Source organism: Elephas maximus, chromosome 10, assembly GCF_024166365.1.
Source record: "Elephas maximus indicus isolate mEleMax1 chromosome 10, mEleMax1 primary haplotype, whole genome shotgun sequence".
NCBI lineage: Eukaryota > Metazoa > Chordata > Mammalia > Proboscidea > Elephantidae > Elephas > Elephas maximus.
The window spans coordinates 82934869-82960996 of NC_064828.1; the positions used below are offsets into that span (position 1 = coordinate 82934869).

At 38.6% G+C, this 26128-nt stretch overlaps 1 protein-coding gene across 1 annotated transcript; it reads right to left on the reverse strand.

The window, feature by feature from the left end:
- Window positions 1-1059: 1059 nt before the first annotated feature.
- On the reverse strand, window positions 1060-25973 carry LOC126083882 (cytochrome c oxidase assembly protein COX16 homolog, mitochondrial). Its single transcript, XM_049897960.1, has 4 exons — window positions 25734-25973; window positions 18051-18122; window positions 5281-5343; window positions 1060-1410 (listed from the first exon to the last, which is right to left on the reverse strand). The coding sequence occupies exons 1-4, from the start codon at window positions 25800-25802 to the stop codon at window positions 1294-1296; spliced, it is 321 nt and encodes a 106-aa protein (XP_049753917.1). The 5' UTR covers window positions 25803-25973; the 3' UTR covers window positions 1060-1293.
- Window positions 25974-26128: the final 155 nt, after the last annotated feature.

Consider the following 26128-nt stretch of genomic DNA (forward strand, 5'->3'; position numbering starts at 1 on the left):
ACATTTAGCAGCAGGGTGGTAGCATGGGAGTGGGTTTGGGGAGGAGGCTCACACTGATGTCTGGTTACAATAGATTTTTAAGAATAAAACCCTCTCTGATTCTGTTTTGGTGGATTTAAAGAATAGGAACAGGCTAGGGATACAACTCCCTTTGCTCAAAACATTCTACTGTTTAACATTCAATTGGTTTAAGAAGCTCTTTTTTAAATTCAAATGCTCTTTGAGATAACTGTATCTTATGAATCATCTCTAGCACAAATTATGGCCATCGGATAATCAGCTTGCTTTTGGTTTTCCTAAACAGACTGAAAATAGAGATTCTGATTGGAGTGAGAGGTGTAGAAGATTTATAATCTCTTGGTAGTTATAGGGGCAGTATTTCAGTTGAGAGGCTTTAGGCATCTAGAACTCAGACTGAAAAACTGGGTGGGGGAAAACAAGGCTGCCCAAGATAGGCGGAAAGGAGAAAAAGAGTTAAAACAAAACAAAAAACTAACTTCTCTCAACTCCATCCTTTTGCCTAGGGATTAGATCATAGCAAACCCAAAGTTTAAAAAAAAACTTACAGGGTCAAATTATGCTAAGGCATTAAAAAAAAAAAAAAAAGGCATAAAGCATACCTTAAATCACTGTTCCCCAAATTTGTGCATTACCCAAACAAATCTGCTACAGCTGCATATAATCATATGTCACTCCATGATTTTTATTTTACCCAGGAACAATAATTTCCTTAACACATTTTTTTTCAAGTCAACTTCCTCTAAGCTGATGTCAGTTAAATTAATGATACCAATACAAACATCATGTGATACTTTGAGGACTGATCACCACACCATATTAAGTAATGTCAATAAAACCAAGACTCTTCTCAGACTGTGATCACCACTGATTTTCCTACAAAGGTTTGACATAAAATCACTGCTTGATTTTACTGAGAGTTTGGACGCTGATCCACTGTTTTCATTAGGAATCAGGTTGAAATATCCAAGATGTCCCCCTAGTGGCTGGTAAGTAAGGAATATGAGTGGCAGTTGGGGAGTAGAATAAATGACTCTTGAGTGATAGTATCTACATTTTTATTGAGAGGTGTACAACATATGTTGTCAATGCTGTTACCTTCATTTGCAAATGGATAGTTGGGAAGTATACAGATTTTTATCAAGATTGCTTTGCCACTGAATTACTCATATACAGAGTTCTGCAGTTCTGGAATTTTCTTAGCACTATATATGAGCATATAGTGGGAAGCCCAATTGATAACATATTTAATTAAAAAAAACAGAATCAGCATACTCAGGCTGTCTTAGTCTTAACGATTTCTGGATTTCGTCCTTGGAGGAGGTCAGGATCTTCCCAAGGCCTGGGTCCTCGAACATTCTTCCAGTCATCAAAAGCAGAATCCTTTATTTTCTACAGAACCACAAAAATTAAGGCATTCATATTAGTGTAGGGGCTCTGTGGCTTTGATCAGGACATTACTAAATAAATGAATAAATAGGTGAATGGAAAGAATCTAATGAGCTGTCAATTATAATTTTAGCAATTAAATTTACTGCTGAACAAGCATAATAATTAAAGAGATGTCATATTTCTTAGTATTTGGAAGTTTTTGTGCTTGCTATTGATGTTAGTGCCTATCTAACATCAATATCTAAGTAAGTATAAAACTACTAAAACAGAAAAAGAGTGAATATGCTTTGATTTTGAGCACAAAGGAAGAAGCCGGGAAAACAAAGTCCAAATCTGAAGGCTGATCTGGCATAATGACTAAAAGGGACCACACAGATGGTGTAGTAAATGAGAGGATGAGAGGAAAAGAAAAAAAGTGGAGGCTCTAAAGTCTGCAACAAGGAAGAAAAGAGACCAAGATGATGTGTCCTGGCTTCAAAAAATGAGGCTGGGCTTAAGGAGGATTAAAAAAAAAAAAAAAGGCAGTTCTCACAACTGCCATGAGCAACAGCATTTCAGGCAGTCAGACATAGTTTTAATTACAGTTTGGATCATCCTACCTTCATTTTTGTCTGAAGTCTCTCTCAAGCACAGAAATGAAGGTAGGGTAAAAGGGAACTACATAAATGTTTCTTTACCCTTCTACTGGCCACGACTCTGACAATAATTTTTACATACGCTGCTTTGATTATTATGGAATAATTGAGTGAGTAAGATAGAAAAGAAGGCTGAGAGAACACAATAGCTTATATTCATTCAGAAACAGGAAAAATGGTATAAATTTACCATGACACATGGATACTAGGCATTACTCTTTTACTAACTGTATAACCTTGGGCAAGTGATTTATCTAGAATCTAGGCCTTAATTCCCTCGTAAGTAATAATGAAAAAGCTGGACCAAATTCTCTATGTGATTTCTTCAGTTTTCAAATTTTATGATTTCTAAAAGAATTAAAAGGAAAATCTACTCCCAAATCCTCCACAGTATCACTACTGAGAAAGTGCTTATATGTCTACAAGTAGTAAGTTACAATTTTTGACCAAATAACGGGGAAGCAGTGAATGAAGTCATTCTATAAATTTTACTTGCAGTTTTATCAAGGGTATTAAATATATATGGATGAACAAAATTTCAGTAATTTACAGTACCAGAGAGTCAAGTATTTTTTAAGCATAGTTATGCAATGATCTAAAATTATAAAATATTTTTAAAAAGGATAAAACCTATATAACAATGTTCACTGTGGCACTTTTCACAATAGCCAAAAGATGGAAACAACCTAATTGTCTATCAATTAATGCACAGATAAACAAAATGTGGTACACACATACAAAGGAATTTTATTCAGCCATAAAGAAAAATGAAGTCATGATGCATGCCACAATATGGATGAAACGTGCTGCGTGAAATAAGTCATCACAAAAGGATAAATACCATAGGACCTCACATAAGCAAATATATAGAAACCAAACCTTATTAGTGGTTACCAAAGGTGAGGGGGGAAAGGGAGAGCTTTTGCTTGGGAGGCACTGAGTGTATGTTAATTAGTGGTAGAATAATTAGGAAAAAGACAGGGAAAAGGGTTGTACAACATGAAGAGTGTCATCAGTGTCACTGAATTGTGCATGTAGAAACTGCTGAACTGGTGAATGTTTTGTTGTGTATATCTGCACGACAATTAAAAAAAAAACAAAAATAGGCACCACCCAGATAAGGCAGATATATGTGCTCACGAGAATTTAAGGTAATTCTTAGATGGGGTGCAAGGCTGGCAGGACAACTTCACGTAAAAATGGCCCAGTCCTTGTGAAAGAAAGAGTTCCATTTCACAAAACATGCAGAGTAGCTGAAGACTAGGCTGTACATGCCTCTACAAGACCACCACGGTTTACCATTTAGCTGCCAGCTAACATGGAGAGCGAAACAGATATTAGAGTCAAGAAGTGCTGAAAGAAATGTTAACACATTGTGAAAAATATAACTAATGTCACTGAACATTTGGTGTAGAAATTGTCAAACGGGAACCTAATTTGCTGTGTAAACTTTCACCAAAACCACAATATTAAAAAAAAAAAAAAAGTAAACACATGTTCAAGGTAATCAGCCAATAACTGAACTACCTGCAAAAACAAGAATCAACACTCTTCAGAAGTTTCTTTAATGTATTATGTTCACCTTTTAATCAAAAATGACAAGGAGAGGTCTGGCCTTTGTCACAGGTTCGATTCCAACACACAGAGACCTTGTAAGACAGAATAGAACTGCCCCATAGGGTTTCCAAGAAGCGGCTGATGGATTAGAACAGCCGACATTTTGGTTAGCAGCTCTTAACCACTGGACCACCAGGGCTAACTCTAAAATCCTGGAATTTCCTACATGATTGGAGTATCTTTGTTATTTAAAATGGATCCCTTGCACCACACCTATTATGCTAATGAGGTAACTCATGTTGAGCCCCTAGATAGTTTATGCTAATGAGTTATCCCAGGATAAAACCCAAAACCAAACCATCAGAAAAACTAACCACGTGATTAGAGATTTGGAGCTTTGGGCCATGCAGTATCAGCCCTACCTCCAGGGAGTGGAAGGCAGCTAATGTTTAATCACATGGCAAATGATACACTCAACCACACCTACTTAATGAAGCTTCACATTAAAAGCGCTGGACATCAAGGCACTGGTGAGCTTCCCTAATGGAAGATATTCTCTGTACATCAATGTGCCAGGAAAGTAACATGTCTTTGGGGCCACTTTGAGTTTGGGACCCTCCCAGACCCTGCCTTATGCATCTCTCCCTTTGGCTGGTTCTGATTTGTATCCTTTTGCTATAATAAAACTGTAATCATAAGTACAGCAATTTCAATGAGCTCTGTGACTTGTTCTAGTGAATTATCAAACCTGAGGGGGTAGTGAGAACCCCTGAATTTAGAGCCAGCTGGTCAGAAATGAGGGTGGCCCTGGGAACTCCTGAATTTGCGGCTGCTATCTGAAGTGAGGGCAGACTTGTGGAGGACTGTGCCCTTCACCTATGGAGTTGGTCTAACTCCTGGTAGTTGGTGTCTGAAGTCATTTGCAATGATCCACAGTCAAGAAAAAACTTAAAAATAAACTTCCCTCAAAATGACCAAACCATCACAGATGGAGAATGTCCTCCCTCACTACACCCCATAATACAATGTACCATTAAACTCTTTCATTTTTGTTAATTAAATGGACAGAAAATGGCACCGCATAATTGTAACAAACATTACTATTACAATGAGTTAAGCTGAGCATCTCTTCACATGTTTAAGAATCATATGTATTTCCTTTACTCTCGACATGCTTTGCCCATGTTCCTACCTACTGTGTTGAACTTTTTCATATTGATTTGTACATGCTCTTTACATTAAAATCAATTAATTCATCATGATAAGATAAAGAATATTCTTATGATTTCTCATTAACTTGTGGCTTCATATACAGGATTTTTTTCTAGGCTGAACTTTTGAATTTTTATGTATGGACTTACCAATCTTTACTGTTATGGCTTCTGGGTTTTGTATCATATTTAAATATGTTTTCCTGACATGAGACCACACACACAAAAAAAATTCTCCATTTTGTCCCCTAGTACTTCTAGCATTTTTTTGTTTTTAAATTATGACTCATCTAAAATTAACTAAAATTGAAGTATGGATCCATCTTTATTTCCTTTTCAAGTGACTACCTGGTTGTCCCCATATGATATAGTCAAGATAACTTTTTTTCTGGCAGTTTATCTGAGGCAGATAGATTCCAGTCACTGACTAAAAGCTTGTTACAAAAAACAGTACAGACATACTGTACCTCATACTCTGACTCCAGTGATACTTCATTCATTTTCAGTTTTTTTTCCAGTTCAGGATCAATCTGTAGAAAAGAAAGAGGCGCCAAGTAAGTTATTTGAATTTGTTAGATTCAATTTTCAATTTTAAAAGTTATAGGAGAAACGTCTGGAATAGCATGGCAGATTATAAATACACGGTAAAATTTTCATCTACTCTAATTGCATAATGACAACTAATGTACTACGACCATCACTACTATAACCAACAACGGCTAACATATGCTAAGCGCTTGTTCTCTGCCAGAAATTTCATCATATTATTTCATTTAATCCTCACAACCATCCAAGATAGGTATTATTATTATTATCCCTATTATCACAAGGAAGGAAAATCAGACACAGGGAGTGTGAATAACTTGTCAAAGAGGCAAAGCGTGCTTTGGACGTTGTTGGTTCTCTGCCTCTAGGGTTCATGCTATTAATTACCACCACCCTAAATTATGTTACATAGAAATGATATAAGAAATATACTAATAAATATAATGCTGCTCTTGAAAACAAAGAACATCTTCCACAGACCAGAGACAAAGAAATAGCTATAAGAGAATTAGACAGGATTTTATGGTGGTAAATAGTTGAGACCATGTTATCGTGTATCACAAAGTTTTTAGGAAAGAAGAATGTGACTGTTGAAATTAAAAAACACAAACAACAGAAATACTAAATTAAATGGAATGAATGAACAGTGACTGGACACTGCTTAAGGGCAATACAGTAAACTAGGGAAGTACAACCTAAGGATTCCACTAGAATATGCACAAAGAGGTAAGGATGAGATGAATAAAAGAAAATGCGTATTATGAATGCTAAATCCAAAAGTTCCATTATATGTCTATTAAGAGTTCCAGAATTAGAAAATGAAGAGACAAGAGAAAGGGAAATGATTAAAGAATTCCTTATTATATAGAAAAGACATGAGTCCTTAGCCTGAAAGAACACACTCTTAGCCAGGCATAGTAAAACCTCAGAATATTAAGGATAAAAGGAAATCTCAAAGGCTAAAAGAATGAAAAAACAGATTACTTACAAAGGAATGAACATTAGGAAAAAAGACTGTTCATTAGAAACTTCAAATGCTCAAAGAAAATGAAATTATATTTTCAATGATAATACTGAGAGAGGATCACTTGGAACCTCGATTTATTTTCACTGTTTTCTCTTTGTTTTTCCTTTTCTTCTTTATTGGCTTCTACTTGATTGAATTTTCTCAACCACTGTTTCAAGTGGTAGAAATATATACAAACATACCAATAATCCCAATAAGTGTTCAACTCATCTGTTTTCTCACTGAAACTTTTAAACATCCAGCTATATATGCTACTTACAGGTAATGTACTTAAAAAAGAATAAAAGCACAACATCGAAGGCAAAGGGTTAAAAAAACACAACTCAAAAAATAAAAAAACTAGGTTTCAGGGGAAATCAAGAGATAGCAATATTTACAATGGACAAAATAAAATTCAAGGCAAACAGCATCAACAAATAACATTTTATATTGATAAATGGAACAATTCTTCAAGATTAGATTTGTTATAAAATGTTAAGTGACTACATTGCTCTGAAATTTGTGCAGCAAAAAACGGATAAAAATACAGGAAGCAATTAATAAATAGACAATACATAGTGGAAGAGTTTCACATACTTCTTTCAAAAACTAATAGAGCAGCAGACCATAAATAAATATGAATATTGCAGATACGAATAAAATAATTAACAAGTTTTTCTAATAGGTATATACAAAATCTTGCCAGCATTTTCCTCCCAAATATACACAAGACAGGATTGACACAATGGCTGCAAAAATGGGCTCAAACATAGCAAGGACTGTGAGGATGGTACAGGACCGGACAACACTTCATTCTGTTATACGTAAGGTTACTATGATCCAGTGCCAACTCAATGGCACCTAACAATATAAAAGATATTTATGAAAGTTAACCCTCTTCTAGGGCATAAAGTAAAACTAGGCAAATTCACATGTAAAAATATTGTCATATATACCATATTCACTAACTATGATCAATAAAACCTAAAATCATTAACCAATATATCTGGAAGCTAAAAAAGTTTTTAAAATAAGTTAGCACATTAAAGAGGCAATCAAAATGAAATGACAAAGTGTTAAGAAGTCAAGGACCACACTGTAAAACTGTCTTTTTCATTCTTAGAGTTCTTAGTTAATCTTCTTCAGTTTTCTTGGTAGACAACATTTCATCTGTACATAATAACAATTTCATCTCTTTCTTTCCAAAATTTATGCTACAGTAAAACCTGTGAAAACCAGAACCTGTGTAAGGAGGAAAACAGAGAAGGAAAACTCAAATATTTTCTACTAATAAAGAGTGACAGAAAAGTGGTAAGACTGCACACTGTCAAAGGCAGAAAATTTGTGAGACCTGGAAAAACAAGGAAGTCTCATCGAGTTCTGGCTCTTACAGGTTTCACTTATTTCTTTTTGATGTTTGAATGTATAGGCTATGACCTCCAGGATAGTATTAAAAAGTAACAGATATTCTTTTCTGGTTCCTAGCTTTAATGGGAATGCTTCAAGTGCTTCTCTATTATGAATGATATTTGCACGGTCAACTGATTTTCAGCAAGGGTGCTAAGTCCATTCACTGAGGAAGGGCAAATTCTCTTCAATAAATTGTGCTAGGGAAATTGGATTTCCACATGCAAAAGCATAAATCAGGTTCCATGATTTACACCATGCACAAAAACCAGTCAAAATGGATCAAGGGCCTAAATGTGTGTTAAAGCAAAAATCCTATTAAGCCAATAATAGAAATTGACTGAAGTTTACTTAATATACAATTTGCAAATCAGCGTTAACATTTCAAATACAGTCAAAAATGTTCTGAAGACGAGAGTATAAGGGGGATAGCTTGCACTCGGGTACTGGAGAAAGAGAAAGAGGAAATGGTCCCTACAGGGGTCCCTGACTTGGCAGTTAAATGTTAACAGGGGGAGGTAGGAGAAAAGGGTGTAAAGCCCTAAGCAAACAACTGTACTGGGGCACTCAGACTCTCTCTCTTTCTCTGGGAGTAGCCCGCTTGATACTCCCTGGTCAAGTGTACTTTTGCTACTAACCCTCTGCTAGCTAATAAACCTCTGCTTGCCTGGCACTACTTGTCTCAGTATTTGAATTCCTTCCTACACCAAAGACAAGAACCAAGGGCATTTTCTCTGGTAACAAGAGAACCTCAAAAGAATTTTACACTCAATCTTATTGGCATGGCTATGGAAAAAAGTAAACATTGATATCTTAGGCATTAGTGAGCTGAAACAGATAATCATATGGTCTACTATGACAGAAATGACAAATTGAAAAGGAATAAGCAACAGATTCATCGGCAAGACGAACATTTCAAGGTCCATTCTGAAATACAACACTGTCAATGATAAGATAATTCCATATGCCTACAAGGAAGACCAGTTAATACAACTATTATTCAAATTTACACACCAACCACTAAGGCCAAACAAGAATTGAAGACTTTTACCAACTTCTGCAGTCTGAAATTGATCAAAATGCCAACAAGATGATTGATAATTACTGGTGATTGGAATGCAAAAGTGGCAAATTAAGAAGGATCTGTAGTTGCAAAATATGGTCTTGGTGATAGAAAGGACACTGGAGATCGCATGATAGAATTTTGCAAGACCAATGACTTATTCACTGCAATTACCTTTCTTCTACAACATAAACGGCAACTATATACGTGGACCTCACCGGATGTAATACACAGGAATCATAATTGACTACATCTGTGGAAAGAAACGATGGAAAAGCTCAATATCATCAGTCAGAACAAGGACAGGGGTCGACTGCGGAACAGACCATCAACTGCTCATATTCAAGTTCAAGTTGAAGCCGAAGAAAATTAGAGGAAGTTCATGAGAGCCAAAATACGACCTTGAGTATATCCCACCTGAATTTAGACACGATCTCAAGAATAGATTTGATGCATTGTACACTAATGACCGAAGACCAGACGAGTTGTGGAATGACATCGAGGACATCATACATGAAGAATGCAAAAGGTCATTAAAAAGACAGGAAAGAGAAGAGGGAACAAGATGACAGAATAGTCAGATGCTCCGAGTCATCCCTCTTACAACAAAGACCCGAAAAAACAAGTGAATCGATCATATATGAAAATCGAAGAACCCTATTCATCAAAGACAAAGCGGAAGAATTAGACTGAGTGTCAGGTGGAAGGAGAGAAAATTCAAAAGCAGCAGAGAAGTACAGATCATGAGATTGCCAGCACCCTGCTACCTGAATGTGTGCAGCGTACACCAGCTGAGTCAAGCACCAACATTCAAAGATGAGCTTCACATCAGGCACAGCCACACAGCAGTGAATCTTCACACACCTCCAGAAGCAAGTAGGAGCAGACCTGTGAAAGTTAAGTGCAATCTTCTAACCTACTGTGGGGGGGCAAACTAACTCCTCCTCTTCCAGAGTTTCAAAGCAGAGAAACGCTTACTTCCCTTCACCCACCCCCATCCACTCCAACACCAGTCTCCAGGTATTCAACAACTGCCGTGCCCTGTTAACTAGGAACTCAATGCTCTCCGTGCCCACATCAGTCCCTCAGTACTAAAAAACACCATGCCCCCTCAGGTGGGAACTCAGGGCAGGTCAGGAGGCCCTGCTCCTTTGCCCAGTCACTAGTATAAGGGGTTCACAGACTTGCAGTGCCCTTTACCCCTGCCCAGACCTGTGTGGGCCAATTCAATACTGCATGCCCTAATTAGCATAAAACAGCACGGCATATACCTGAAGCTCATTTCCAGATAATCAGAAGTTAAGGGGATTTGTAAAAACCAAAGCAAAATTACAAGAAATATTAAAGGGAGTCCTCTGGTTAGAGAACCAACAATATCAGATAACAATCCAAGACTAGGACACACATATCCATCAGATATCAACCCAGACAGGGCATTCACAAAAACAAATCAAAGCTAAAAGACTGAAAATAGGAAGCCAGAGATGTCAATATGTAAGCAATGACAATGACAAAACATAAAACAGGGAATAAATAATGCAGTCATAGAACTTACATATGGAGAGGAAGTTAAGGTGATATCAAGAAATAGGAGACCGGTTTAAACTTAGAAAAATAAAGGTAAATTTCAAGGTAACCACAAAGGAAGCTAACAAACCCACCCATCAAAATAAAAAATAAGGAAAACATAAAGACTCAGCAAACACAAAATCAACAATAATGAAAAAGATGAAAAGAAAATACATAAAGAACTCAGCACAGAAAATTAAGTGGAACAAAGAAACTGTCAACACCATAAAAAAAACCACATCAAAATGACAGCAGTAAACTCGTATCTATCAATAATTACACTGAATGTAAATGGCCTAAATGCACCAGTAAAGAGACAGAGAGTGGCAGAATGGATTAAAAAACACAATTCATCTATATGCTATCTACAAGAGACACACGTCAGACACAAAGACAAAACAAACTAAAACTCAAAGGATGGAAAAATATATATCCAGCAAACAACAACCAAAAAAGAACAGGAGTGGCAATGCTAATCTCTGACAAAATAGGCTTTAAGGCAAAATCCACCACAAAGGACAAGGAAGGAGTCACTATATAATGATTAAAGGGTCAATACACAAGAAGGACAAAACCATAATATATACACACCCAATGACAGAGCCCCAAAATACATGAAACAAACTAACAGCATTGAAAAGAGAAATACACAGCTCCACGATAATAGTACAAGACTTAAACACACAATTTTTGGTGAAGGACAGAACATCTAGAAAGAAGCTCAATAAAGATATAGAAGATCTAAATGTCACAATCAATCAACTTGACCTCATATACATATACAAAACACTCTACCCAATAGTGGCAAAGCATACATTCTTTTCCAACACATATGGAACACTGTCCAGAATAGACCACATCTTAGGCCACAAAGCAAGCCTTAACAGAATCCAAAACATCGAAATAATACAAAGTATCTTTTCTGACCATAAAGCTGTAACAGTAGAAATCAGTAACATAAAAAGCAAGGGAAAAAAAATCAAATACATGGAAACTGAATAACACCTTGCTTAAAAACTACTGGGTTATAGAAGAAATCAAGGCTGGAATAAAGAAATTCATAGAATCAAATGGAAAGGAAAACACATCTTACCCAAACCTTTGGGACACAGCAAAACCAGTGCTTAGGGGGCAATATAGAGCAATAAATGCACACATCCAAAAAGAAGAATGGGCCAAAATCAAAACATTAACCCAAGAACTCAAACAAACAGAAAAATAGCACAAAAGAAGCCCTCAGGCACCAGAAGAAAGGAAATAATAAAGATTAGATCAGAAATAAACCAAATAGAGAATAAGTAACTGAAAGAGTCAACAAGATCAAAAGTTGGTTCTTCGAAAAAATCAACAAAATTGACAGACCATTGGCCAAAATGACAAAAGAAAAATAGGAGAGGAAGTACATAACCTGAGTAAGAAATGAGATGGATGATTTCACAACAGACCCAACTGAAATAAAAAGGATCATAACAGAATACTATGAAAAATTGTACTCCAACAAATTTGAAAGTCTAGAGGAAATGCATAAATGTCTAGAAACATTCTACCTACCTAAACTAACACAAACTGAGGTAGAAAAACTAAATAAACTCATAATAAAAGCAGAGATTAGAAAGGTAAGAAAAAAAAAAAAAAAAAAAGCTATGGCCTGGATGGCTTCACAGGGCAGTTCTACCAAACTTTCAAAGAATAGTTCAGACCATTACTACTAAAGGCATTTCAGAGCATAGAAAAGAAAGGAATACTTCCAAACTCATTTTATGAAGCCAGCATAACTCTGATACCAATGCCAGGCAAAGACACTCCACAAAAAAGAAAATTATACACCAATATCCCTCATGAACATAGATGCTAAAATCTTCAAAAAAAAAAAAAAAAACTTCTAGCCAACAGAACTGAACAGTATATCAAAACAATAATACTTCGTGACCAAGTGGGATCCATACCAGGTATGAAGGGATGGCTCAACATTAGAAAATCAATCTGCATAATCCATCACATAAATAAAAGATGACAACCACATGATCTTATCAATCAATGCAAAAAAGGCATATGACAAAGCTCAAAACCCATTCCTGATAAAAACTCTCAGCAAAATAGGAATAGAAAGGAAATTCCGTGATATAATAAAGGGCCTTTATACAAAGCCAAGAGCCAACATCATTCTAAACGGAGGAAGACTGAAAGCATTCCCCATGCAAATGGGGTAACTGGGAGCTCCTAAAAGGCAAACACTTAACGCTCATCAAAAGACTTCACCTAAAGAATAAAGAGAGAACCTACAGACTGGGAAAAAAATTTTGGCTATGACATATCCAATAAGGGTTTAATCTCTAAAATCTATAGGAAAACCCAACACCTCTACAACAAAAAGACAATCCAACCAAAAAATGACCAAAGGATATGAACAGACACTTCACCAAAGTGGCTAACAGATATATGGAGAAATGCTCACAATCATTACCATTAAAGAAATGCAAATCAAAACTACAGTGAGATACTATCTCACCCCAATAAGGGTGGTACTAATCCAAAAAACACAAAATAACAAATGTTGGAGAGATTGTGAGGAAACTGGAGCTCTTATGCACTGCTGGTGGGAATGTAAAATGGTACAATCACTTTGGCAAGTGATACGGCGCTTCCTTCAAAAGCTAGAATAGAAATACCATATGATCCAGCGATTCTACTCCTAGGAATACACCTGAGAGAAATAACAGCCATCACACGAATAGAATATGTACACCCATGTTCACTGCAGCACTATTAACAATACCAAAAAGATGGAACAACCTAAATGCCCATCAACAGATGAATGGATAAACAAATTATGCTACATACACACAATGGAATACTATGCAATGATAAAGAACGATGAGCAATCTGTGAAACATCTCACAATATGGATGAATCTCGAAGGCACTATGGTGAGTGAAATAATGAGATCACAAAAGGACAAATATTGCATGAAACCACTAGTAGAAGAACTCAAGAAAAGGTTTAAACACACAAAAAAGCATTCTTTGATGGTTACAAGGGTGGGAGGGAGGAGAAGGGAGAAATTACTAACTAGATAGTAAAAAAAAAAAAAAATTTACAAAGGTTAAATTCAGTGAGGGAAGGACAATACACAATACAGGGGAAGTCAGCACAATAGGACCAAAACAAAAGCATGGAAGTTTCCTAGACACGTCCAAGCACTTTGAGGGCCAGAGTAACTGGAGCTGGGCCCTAGGGACCATAGTTTCAGGGACATCTAGGTCAATCGGCATAACATAGTTTATAAGGAATATATTCTACATTCTACTTTGATGAGTAGCTTCTGGGGTCTTAAAAGCCTGTGAGCAGCCATCTAAGATACTCCACCGGTCTCACCCCTTCGGGAACAGGGGGGAATGAAGAAAACTAAAGATACAAGGAAAGATCACTCCAAAGGACTAATGGTCCACATCTACCACAGCCTCCACCAGACTGAGTCCAGTACAAACTAGATGGTCCCCAGCTACCACCACTGACTGCTCTAACAGGTATCACAGTAGAGGGTCCTAGACAGAGCTGGAGAAAAATGTACAACAAAATTCTAACTCACAAAAAAAGACCAGACTTATTGGCCTGACAGAGACTGCAGAAACCCAGAGAGTATGGCCCCCGGATACCCCCTTTTGCTCAGTAATGAAGTCACTCCTGGTTTACCCTGAGGTTTACCCTTTAGGCAAAGATTAGCTAGGCCCATAAAACAAAACAAGACTAAAGTGGCACACCAGCCCAAGGGCAAGGACTAGAAAGCAGGAGGGGACAGGAAAGTTAGTAATAGGGTAATCAAGGTCAAGAAGGTAGAGTGTTGACATGTCGTTGGATTGTTAACCAATGTCATAAAACAATATGTATACTGTTTAATGAGAAACTAGTTTGTTCTGTAAACCTTCATGTAAAGTACAATTAAAAAAAAAAAAAAAGAAAATATTCCACATCCTACTTTGTTGAGTAGCACCTGGGGTCTTAAAAGCTTGCAAGAGGATATCTAAGATACATCTATTGGTCGCATTCCACTCAGAGCAAAGGGTAATGAAGAAAACCAAAGACAGAAGGAAAATACTAGCCCAAAAGACCAAATGAACCAAAGACTCCAGCCTGAGATCAGAAGAATGAGATGGTGCCCAGCAACCACCAATGGCTGCCCTGACAAGGAACACAACAGAGAATCCCAGACAAGGCAGGAGAAAAATTAGAACAGAATTCAAACTCATGTAAAAAGACCAGACTTGATGGTCTGACAGAGACTGGAGGAACCCCCAAAACTATAGCCCTGGGCATTCTGTTAACCCATGACTGAAACCATTCCCGAAGCCCACTCTTCAAAGATTAGACAAGACTGTAAGTCAAAAAATAATACACATGAGGAATGTGCTTCTTAGTTCAATCAGACATACAAGGCCAAATGGGCAGCTCCTTTCCAAAAGCAGGATGAGAAGGCAGGAAGGGACAAGAACTGGTCAAGTGGACACAGGGAACTGGGGATGGAAAGGGGAAGTGTGCTGTCGCATTGTGGGGACTGTAACCGATGTCACAAAACAATTGTGTATAAATTTTTAAATGAGAAATTACCTTGAGCTTTAAACTTTCACCTAAAATACACACACACAAAAAAACCACATGAAAGAAAAGACCACAAAGGATGTCAGAAAAGACTCTGCAACTTGCTCTTGAACAGAGAGAAGCTAAAGCAAAAGGAAGAAATGATCAAGGGAAAGTGCTGAATAGAAGATTTCAAAGGGTGGCTCGAGAAGACAAAGTAAAGTATTATAATGAAATATGCAAAGACCTGGAGTTAGAAAACCAGAAGTGAAGAATACTCTTGGCATTTCTCAGGCTGAAAGAACTGAAGAAAAATTTCAAGCCTCAAGTTTTAATTCTGAAGGTTCTACGGGCAAAATATTGAACAACGCAGGAAGCATCAAAAGAAGATGGAAAGAATCCAGAGTCACTGTACTAAAAAGAACTGGTCACCGTTCAACCATTTCAGGAGGTAGCATATGACCAAGAACCGATTGTATTGAAGGAAGATGTCCAAGCTGCACTGAAGACAATAGCGAAAAACAAGGCTCCAGGAATTGACGAAATACCAATTGAGACGCAGGGCTGGTGGTGCTCACTCGTCTATGCAAAGATATTTGGAAGATGGCTACCTAGCCAACTAACTGGAAGAGATCTGTATTTGTACCCATTCCAAAGAAAGGTGAAACTAATCCTGTATTTTTCAGTGATTAGCACCACCATCTATCCCTTTCTCAAAGCTAAAAGCCTTGAGTCCGCCTACATTTACCCATATTGTTATATTGCATACATGACATTAGTCATCAAATACTATCAATTTGCTGCTAAAATTTTTTCTGGAGCCCATCATTTCTCTTTGTCTTCACTGTAAATATCTTATTTCAAGTGCTGTTATTATTCACCTACACTACTGCCATAGCTTCCTAATGGGTCTCTTGACCTCCAATCTAAACAATATCTTCCCTCCTATCTTGCTCCGCACTGCCCTTCCATCCTATACACCACTTTACCAGAGAGATATTTCTAAAATGAATATCTGACCATACACACAATGCTCCCTCTACCTTATAGGAATTAAATCACTTCCATTATTTAGCTAACTCCTACTCAATCTTAAAGCCTTAATTCAAGGGCTGATACCGCTAGCAAACCTCCCTAATTCCCTTTTCCAAGTCTAAACTGTTTGCCTCTCCTTGCAGTTTCAGTAATGTTTTATGGTATAATTCTAATACAGCATTTTATTGGGCATAGGTATGTTTGGGTACATTTTTAAATTAGATGTCTCTGGCCTCGATTATGCTATAAGCTTTATAAGGACCAGTTTCTTGAATCTTTATCTGTAGGGCCTAATACATTGATTAACACATGAAAAATTCTCAACTATTTTTCAAATATGCATGTCTTCCCATTTCCAAAAGTCAGATTACTATAACTTTCATCTTAAAACAGAAAGAGAAAAAATTGCTTGATAAATTGGGGTGATAACAGAAACCTTTAAACACAGTTGAAAATTGCTCCATTCCCTTGAACTATACACTCTTCTTAAATGTAATATTTACTCACATACCTACTGTCTTTAAGGCTAGCTGAAGGTGGTGTTTCTCTCAGACCATAAAATTAACTACGAATATTGAACAGGCCTTTAATACTCTTTACTTTCCCACCAACATTACTGAGGTCTGCTAATGAAATACATATCTGACTTGGAAAAAATACAAATGTCACAAACAAAAACTACATGCTTCAGTGAATGACCCAAAGAGTTTTTATGTATCACTTTGTGTAAATTTGAAAGCAACTGTGTAATAACAGAGGGTGAGAACCCTAACTCTATCACTAAATAGCCATGTGACCTTAGGAAAGTTACTTAATCTCTCTGAACCTCATTTTCCTCAAGAGAATAATGTATATAAACAAACTAATACAGTCCTACCACAAAACAGACATTATGAGAATAGGTTGTTGTTACCTGCTGTAGAGTTGGCTCTAACTCATGGCAACCTTCTATATAACAAAATGAAATACCACCTGGTCCTGTACAACCTTCATGAATACTGGTATATTTGAGTTCACTGTTGAGGCTATCCTGAAGAACCTTCCAATCCAGGGGCCTCATCTTCCATGACTATCTCAGACAATATTCTGTTGTGATCCACAGGGTTTTCATAGGCTAATTTTCAGAAGTAGGTCACTAGACCTTTCTTCCTAGTCTGTCTTAGTCTTGAAGCTAGCTCTGCTGAAACTTGTCTATCATAGGTGACTCTGCTGGTATTTGAAATGCCAGTGGCACAGCTTCCAGCATCATAGGAACATACAAGCCACCACAGTACAACAAGCTGACAGATGGGTGGCGGTTCCTTAGTCCCTTCTAAATTCTAAAATGACCTCACATGCATGTGAAAGCTGGACAATAAAAAAAGAAGATCGAAAAAGAATTGATGCATTTGAATTATGGTGTTGGCAAAGAATATTGAATATACCATGGACTGCCAGAAGAACAAATAAAATCTGTCTTGGAAGAAGTACACTCAGAATGCTCCTTAGAAGCGAGGATGGCAAGACGTTGTCTCATATACTTTGGACACATTATCAGGAGGGACCAGTCCATGGAGAAGGATGTTATGCCTGGTAAAGTAGAGGGTCAGCGAAAAAGAGGAAGACCCTCAATGTGATGGATTTACACAGTGCCTGCAACAACGGGCTCAAGCATAGCAACGATTGTGAGGGTAGCACAGGAGCAGGCAGCATTTTGTTCTGTTGTACATAGGACAGCTACAAGTCGAAACCGACTCAATGGCACCAAACGACAAATCCTAAAAACTTCACCAAAGTATATTTTGTGGAAGAAATCTAACAACATTACAAATTTCCCAGTGACTAAGGAGTCTAAGATTACTAATTCTTTACACTCCATGATTCACTTCCATGTCATCTTTAGCATTATTTTAAAGAATAAGAAACAGCCCAGATAGTATATATTAGCCTTGAAAAGTAACACAAAGCTCAGACTACTTGGAATACTGAGTATACACTTCCTCTAAACCAGGACACACATATATAAACATATGTCAAACTCTAATTTTAGTTCTTACGTTAATCTTCACAGCATCATATCGGATTTGTGAAAACTCACGAAGACCAAAAGAACCTCCAACAATCAGCATCTGAAACAAAAAAAGGGAACAATCAAATAAAAGAATGGCAAAATTTAGAGATTACTTCTCTAAACACCCACAGAGACAGATTCCGCAAAGTCTTATAGATCATTTTCTCCTGGCGAGTTACCATTCATCTTTTCAGAGTAGATGGAAAAGTGTATGTATGTACAGTCTGTTTCCCAGTATATACTGTCTCCAAGAAACATCTGTACCCTAAATCCCATTTCCTCTTACCTTCTAAAGGACGCTGCTTCATTAATTCTCTCCTCTTTCCTGTGTCATCAAGTTCTTGCTCACCACTGCATGACTCATCATAAAAAGTACCATTATTTCTCCAATTTAACAAACCAAAAAACAAACTTCTCTAGTCCCTACTTCCCCACCAGCTACTATTTTTTTTTGTACTATTTTGCAGTAAAAAATTTCTCAAATGAGTTGTCTATACTCACTGTTCCCCCTACTCTTTATTAAGCCCATTCCAACCATCAGTGGCACCCAAGTTACTAAAACCAATGGTTGATTCTCTGTTGTCATCTAATTTGATGAGTAAAATTTGACACTGTTGATTCTCTTCCCTTACACCTGGCTTTTCTTCTACCTGAGAAAGTCATTTCTTCTTAGTCTCCTTTATTGGCTCCTCCAGGAAGCCTCTGTCCTCTAGTGTTGAAGTGCCCCAGGGAAAAATGTCAGTCTTCCTCTTTATCTACATTTACTTCTTTTATGGCCTCAATCCAACCTATGCCTTTAAAAACATTAATATGCTGATTACTCACAAATTAATATTTCCAGCTTTATTGTTGTTGTTAGGTGCCGTCGAGTCGGTTCCAACTCATAGCGACCCTATGCACAACAGAACGAAACACTGCCCGGTCCTGAGCCATCCTTACAATTGTTGTTATGCTTGAGCTCATAGTTGCAGCCACTGTGTCAATCCACCTTGTTGAGGGTCTTCCTCTTTTTTGCTGACCCTGTACTCTGCCAAGCATGATGTCCTTCTCCAGGGACTGATCCCTCCTGACAACATGTCCAAAGTATGTAAGACGCAGTCTCGCCATCCTTGCCTCTAAGGAGCATTCTGGCCGCACTTCTTCCGAGACAGATTTGTTCGTTCTTTTGGCAGTCCATGGTATATTCAATATTCTTCGCCAACACCACAATTCAAAGGCGTCAATTCTTCTTCAGTCTTCCTTGTTCCACCTTAGGCCCCATCTAAAATGCAACAGGTCCATCCCTGAACTCTTGATATCCCTTCCTCAAACCTGCCTGTCCTGTAGCCTTTCCCATTTCAGTTGATGGCAATTTCATGTTTCCAGTTGCTTACAAACAAAGCTTGTAGTCATCTTTTACTCTTCTCTTTCGCATACCCCACATCAAATCCATTCAACAGCAAATTCTTTTGCTTCTATTTTCTCAACTCTCCACTGCTACCACTCTGGTGCCAGACCCCATAATTCATCATCAGGTTTACTGCAATAGACTGTTATTTGGATTCCAGGGGATTTTTTAAACGTGTAAATAAGATCATATCCTTCCTCTGCTCAAAACCCTACAATGGCTCCCACTGCATTCAGTGGAAAACTTATACAAAGTCCTTAATAACAGCATGCAAATCCTACTTAGTAATTCTAAATATTAATTTTCTCTATGAAATAAAAATCTTAACAGAACTATTTAAAAAAAAAAAAAGCTACACAGACCAAACCCATCAACTTGTCTTTGACTAATGGAGAAAACTATGGTTTATGCCACCTCAGAGTGGGACAGAGTATCCTTTTTTATAACCTACTTAAACAAAACATTCTTTATGGCATCACTGATATGAGGCATAGACTACTATATAGTAGGTGGCCTTTCTATGTTATTTACAACCTTCACACTAGGAAGCTTAAAGGGAAATACTAAAAATATAAATAAATCTAAAAATTAATCTCAAAATGATAGAAAAATAATAGTAAATTAAACCAAATGGAAACAGAAGAATATAATAATGATCAAGAGAAAATTAAAATTTTTTTTAAATGTACAATTCAGAGAATATCAACAAAACCAAAAACTGATTCTTAAAGAGAGAATATATTACCAATAAAAGAAATACAAAGGGGACATCATAACCCATTCTAAAGAAATGGGGGAAAAAAGTAAGATATTATTAAGAAAAATATTCCTAGTAAAAATTAACCTGCCAAAACTGACACAAGAAGAAAAAAAAATCTGAATGGTCTTATATAATAAATTGAATCTGTAATTAAAAACAAAAGTCCAACAAAGAAAATGTCAAGCTCATATGGCTTCACTGGTGAATTCTTCTAAACAACTAGGATGAAAGACCCTGGTCTTTCACAAATTTTTTAAAAGACTAGGAAAAGAAGGAACACTTTCTAATTTAGCTTATCAGGCCATCATAAAGTTGACCACAAACCTAACAAGGGCATTACAAGAAAGGAAAATCAAAATGCCAACAAGCGGCCATCTAAAATACATTAATTGGTCTCAACCCACCGGGAGCAAAGGCAAAGGAAGAACACCAAGGTCACATGACAACTAAGAACCCAAGAGACAGAAAGGGCCACATGAACCAGAGACCTACATTATCCTCAGACCAGAAGAACCAGTTGGTGCCCGGCCACAATCGATGTCTGCCCTGTCAGGGAGCACAACAGACAACTCCTGAGGGAGCAGGAGACCAATGGGATACAGACCCCAAATTCTCATTAAAAGACCACATCTAATGGTATGATTACGACTAGAGGAATCCCAGAGACAATGCTCCCCAGAACTTCTGATGGCACAGGACAGGAACCATCCCCGAAGACAAATCATCAGGCACGAAAAGGACTGGTCAGTGGCGGGGAGAGAGATACTGATGAAGAGTGAGCTAATTAAATCAGGTGGACACGGGAGAGTGTGTTGGCAACTCTTGACTGGAGGGGGGATGGGAAGATAGAGAGAGAGGGAAGATGGCAAAATTGGCACGAAACGAGAGCCTGTAAGGGCTGACTCAATAGGGGGAGAGCAAGTGGGAGAAGGGAGTAAGATGTATGTAAACCTACATGTGACAGACTGATTGGAATGGTAAATGTTCACTTGAAGCTTAATAAAAATTAAAAAAAAAAAAAAAACAGTGCACTGTATGACATGATTCAGAGGAGCAGAGCCATGGGAGGATCTAAGCCTGACACCTAACCCAGAGAACAGGCTGTAAAACAGACTTCTCAGAAGACCTGAACTTAAATTTAGATTATGAAGATGAAGAACAGTTAGCAGAGCAAAGCATTAAGGGGAAAAACAGACCAAATAGACGGTGCAACATATAGAAATGCAACAATATGTGCAAAAAGAAGCAAGTAGGGATCAAGTGAGCACCCTACCAGCACTGGACAGCCTGGAGAATAGGACAGGGGAAGTGCTATCCACCCTCCAGGCCCAGTGTCTGCCATTCCCCAGCAGGCTGCGCTGAGAAGCCTAGGGAAGTGCATTCCACCCCTATCAGTGATGGCGCAAACCAGACCAGATTAGCACTATAAGGGCTCTGGAACCTAAATTATCACTGGGAAGAAAGCCAAAAAAGTAGGCTACAACCTACATGCTAAATCTAAACGTGGTAACTGCCTGCTAAAGTAGAGGCTTCAAATAGGATACAGAGTTTCCTAACATAATATCCAGTGTCCAAAATACAGCCAAAATTCACTTGTCATAACAACAATCAGGAAAATAACAGAATTAGAATTTTAAAAAGACTATCAATAGATGTTTACATGGAGGTAAATCAGATGTTTGAATTATCTGAAATTTAAAGATTTTAAAGCAGCCATCATAAAAAATGCCTCAAAAAGCAACTGCAATGAGCAATGTTCTTGAAATAAATGAAAAATTAGAAAATCTCACCAAAGAAATAGAAGATATAAAAGAGAACCAACATTTTTACAAAAATGACCAAAAAAAAGGCTGAGGATGCTTATGTACAACCAAACACCTCATAGGATTTGGTTCCTTGGTTTGGGGATTTAGGGTAATGGTGTCATGGGACATTCCACTTAACTGGCCTAATAATGTCCTTGGAGCTTCTGTTCTATCTCCCAGTTCATTGTGCAGTACCTGGGATCTTAAAAGCTTGCCAGTGGTGAACCCAAGGCACAACAACTGCATGCAAAAGAGGAAGAAGGAGAGTCAGGAATAAGAACAGGGAACAGAATGTGTGACTAATCACCTCCGTAAACAACTGCCTCCTTTGCCGTGAGACCAGAAGAATTGGATGGTGCCTGGCTACCATTATTGAACATTTTGATCCAATATTCTATAGAAGAGTTCTGATCAAAAGGGAAAAATGCAGAGAATTTCAAATTTTCATGGACTCCAGACTTTCTGGAGCCAAGAGGGCTGGATGAACATTTGAAACTATTCCCCTGAGATAATCATTGAACCTTAAACCAAAAATATCCCCTAAAGTCTTCTTAAAACCTAACAATAGTTTAGCTTAACTAGTAAAGAATGTCTGCCTTGAGCACTATGTTCTTTTAAGATCTATTTATATGGGATCAAACTGATAACAGCAACTTTAAAGGTCAGATAGAAGGCTTGGGGCCAGTGAGTTTATATTAATAGGGGAGGAACGACTCAGAGGAGGGTGAGAATGGTTGCACAACTCAATGTAATCAATGTCACTGAATTATACATGTAGAAACTGTTGAATTGGTATATGTTTTGCTGTGTATATTCTCAAAAACCACAAAAAAATAAAGTATAAAAAAGAAGAATCAGAGTTATGTCTGTCAGACAGCATGTAAGGATCTCCAAAAATCATCTCGTCCGTAAAAGCTAAGAAAACACTGGTAAAAAATTGTTAAAATCAACTTTTCAGACTCTGGAAATTAAACAAAGGTTTGCAGCAATCTGGGAAGCATTTACTCTAAAACAAAAACAAAACCCCAAAACCTGAATCTCAGTAAGAACACTGAGCTGTGTGGCATTTTAACTTGTCCTATTTCCACCATGCCCCTCCGGTCTGTGATAGTATTGAAAAGTCAACAGCCTGCAATCATGGTGAAAAGCTTGGCAACCACTGAATGGGCAGAATGGGACTGAAGCTCCTTAAAACTCTGTCCCCAGAGAATTGTCAATATTTGACCTGTTCCCTGGTGGATCCCACTAGCAATGCTGCCTTCAGTTGACCTGACTTGGTACTCATCCAGTGTGAACAGACTTTCCCCTGGAGGCATTCATTGAAAAAAAAATCAGAGGCAATTGTTTAGTATCCTGGCTGCTTCAGGTGGTGGACAGCAATCTGGACAAACAATAAACCAAAACCAGTTGCCCTCCAGTCGATTCCAACTCATGGCAACGCCATGTGTGTCAGAGTAGAACTGTGCTCCATAAGGTTATCAATGGCTGATAGTGGGAAAGTAGATCACCAGGCCTTTCTTCCACAGTGCCTCTAGCTGGACTGGAACCTCTAAACTTTCAGTTCACAGCCCAGCATGTTAACCAGCACAAAAAATAGGCTAACCAAAGAGCTTATAAAGAAAATATGGAGAATAAGATGTCCACAGAGGATTCTGAAAAGCTTGGACATATTCCTGGGAGCCTAGACGGCGATGGCTATGCACAGAACTGTGTGCATGCCCAGAGCAGTATGCGTGTTCAGGGAAGACCTGAGAGGGCCATAAACTCTCACCTACAGCTAACCTTGAGGCTGTGCACAAGCTAGAAGTGAAAGCCAAGTCAGAGTTGTAAACTGCCCGGTTGTGTTCAGTGTGCTCAAACAAGCACACAGAGCTTCGGGCAAAGGCTGGGAGACTTACTGGCTCCAGCTGTTTAAGGAAATATCTGTCCAATAAAAAGGCAAATGCCCCAGTTACAAAACAGGCAAAGGATTTGAACAGATATTTCCTCCAACGAAGATATATACATGGCCAATAAACGTATGATAAGTACTTGGCTACTAAGGTTGGCAAAAACCTGGCAATCTGCTTGCCTAAAGATTATAGCCAAGAAAAATTCATGGATCAGCTCTAATCTGTCACATGGGGTCAATATAAAGTAGAACCCACCCGACAGCACCTAAGAAGATGCTCAATATCATTAGTCATTAGAAAAAAAAAAAAACACAGCTGTGGAGTCGATTGTGACTCATAGCAACCCTACAGGACTGAGCAGAACTGCCTCATAGGGTTTCCAAGGCTGTGAATCTTTACCAGAAGCAGGCTACCACATCTTTCTCCCTGGAGCAGCTGATGAGTTCCAACCACCAACCTTTTGGTTAGCAGTCAAGCGCTGTACCACTGTGCCACCAAGGCTCCTTTAGTCATTAGGGAAATGGGATTCAAAGTCACAGTGATGTATCATTTCAGAGCCAATAACCAAAAAGCAAACCCGTTGCCGTCAAGTTGATTCCAAATCGTAGCGACGCTACAGGACACAGTAGAACTGTCTTAATAGGGTTTCCAAGTAGCGGCTGGTACATTCCACCTGCGGACATTTGGTTAGCAGCCCAACCCTTAACCACTGCAACACCAGGGCTTCTCACCGCCAATAAAAAATAAAAATAAAAGATTGCCTCGAGTCGATTCCGACTCATTGCGACCCAATAGGACAGAGTAGAACTGCCCCACAGAGTTTCCAAGGAGGACATGTGGATTCAAACTAGAGACTTTTTGGTTAGCATACATAGCTCTTAACCACTATGCCAGCAGGGTTTCCTCACAGCCAAAAGGACAGGCTTAACAAAAAAGATGGGCAACAACTGTTGGCGAGGATGAGGAGAAATTGGAAGGAACCCTTTTGCATTGCTAGTGGGAATGTAAAATAGTGCAGCTGCTTTGGAAAACAGTCTGACACTTTCTCAAAAAGCTAAATATAGAATTAGTACATGACCCAGCGATTCAATCCTAGGGAGGTAGGTAGACATTTATGCATTTCTTTATTATTTAACTCAACACAACAACCCTGGAAGAAATACGCCAGTTCACAAGTAGGAAGCTGAAACAGGGAGATGCCCGAAGTTGTACAGATACAGTAAGTAATTAAACGTGGTCCCAATGATCTAGCGAAAAGTCATGCTGCAGTGAAAAAAAAAAAATGCAAGCTTTGTAATCATCCAGGATTAGGTTAAAATCTGGCTCTGACATCGTTCTACGGGCTTCAATTTACTCAAGAATGAAACCGAGTTGGGAACAACAAACACGTTCCAATGGGGGAAAACGTCACACTCTTAAGCAGGCAAGACCCTGGTAACAACCATGGGAAGGGAAACCAAAACCAAACCCGTTGCTGTCGCGTCGATTCCGAATCTTAGGAACCCTATAAGGACAGAGTAGAACTGCCCCTAGGATTTCCAGGGAGCAACTGGTGCATTGGAACTGCCAATCTTTTGGTTAACAGCCGAGCTCTTAACCACAGCACCACCAGGGTGGGAAAGGGAAACGCAAAATCCTATTCCGGGAGGGGTAAAGACTAGGACTGACTAAACACTCCCAACCCATCGCCAACCCTTTCCTTGCCCAGGTCCCGGTCATCTGCCCCACGTATGACACACGGAGTTCCCGCAATGGCTACCCGGCACGCAGAGAGCGGCACCCCTTCCGGTATCCCGCCCCAAACTTCCCCCTCGCCTCCACTCACCAACATGGGGACTCCGTAGCGAAGGGTCTTGTTCCTGCGCAAAGCGTGCATCGCGGCGGGACCAAACATTACCGACTCCCGGTCCCGCCTGGCTCCCCGCCAAGCAGGCCTGGCGCTGCCTAGCGAATCTGTGTTTCAAGCTTACTCCCAAACAGAGGCCGCTCTGAGTTCACCAGCTTTCCTCGGCCGCCGGGAGCGCGGTGCTCCCCTTATGGGCCTCCGCCAGGCTAAAGCAATCGATCCACCGCTACGTAGTAGCTCTCCGTCCGGAAAGTCAAGCGCCAGCAATTTGGTTCCCGCACGCCAGCGTGCAGCTGGGTTTGAGGAACTTAAATCTGGTTCGCGGTCCTGTAAAACTGGCAGTAGGTACCTCGCATGTTCTGGGGACAGTATTC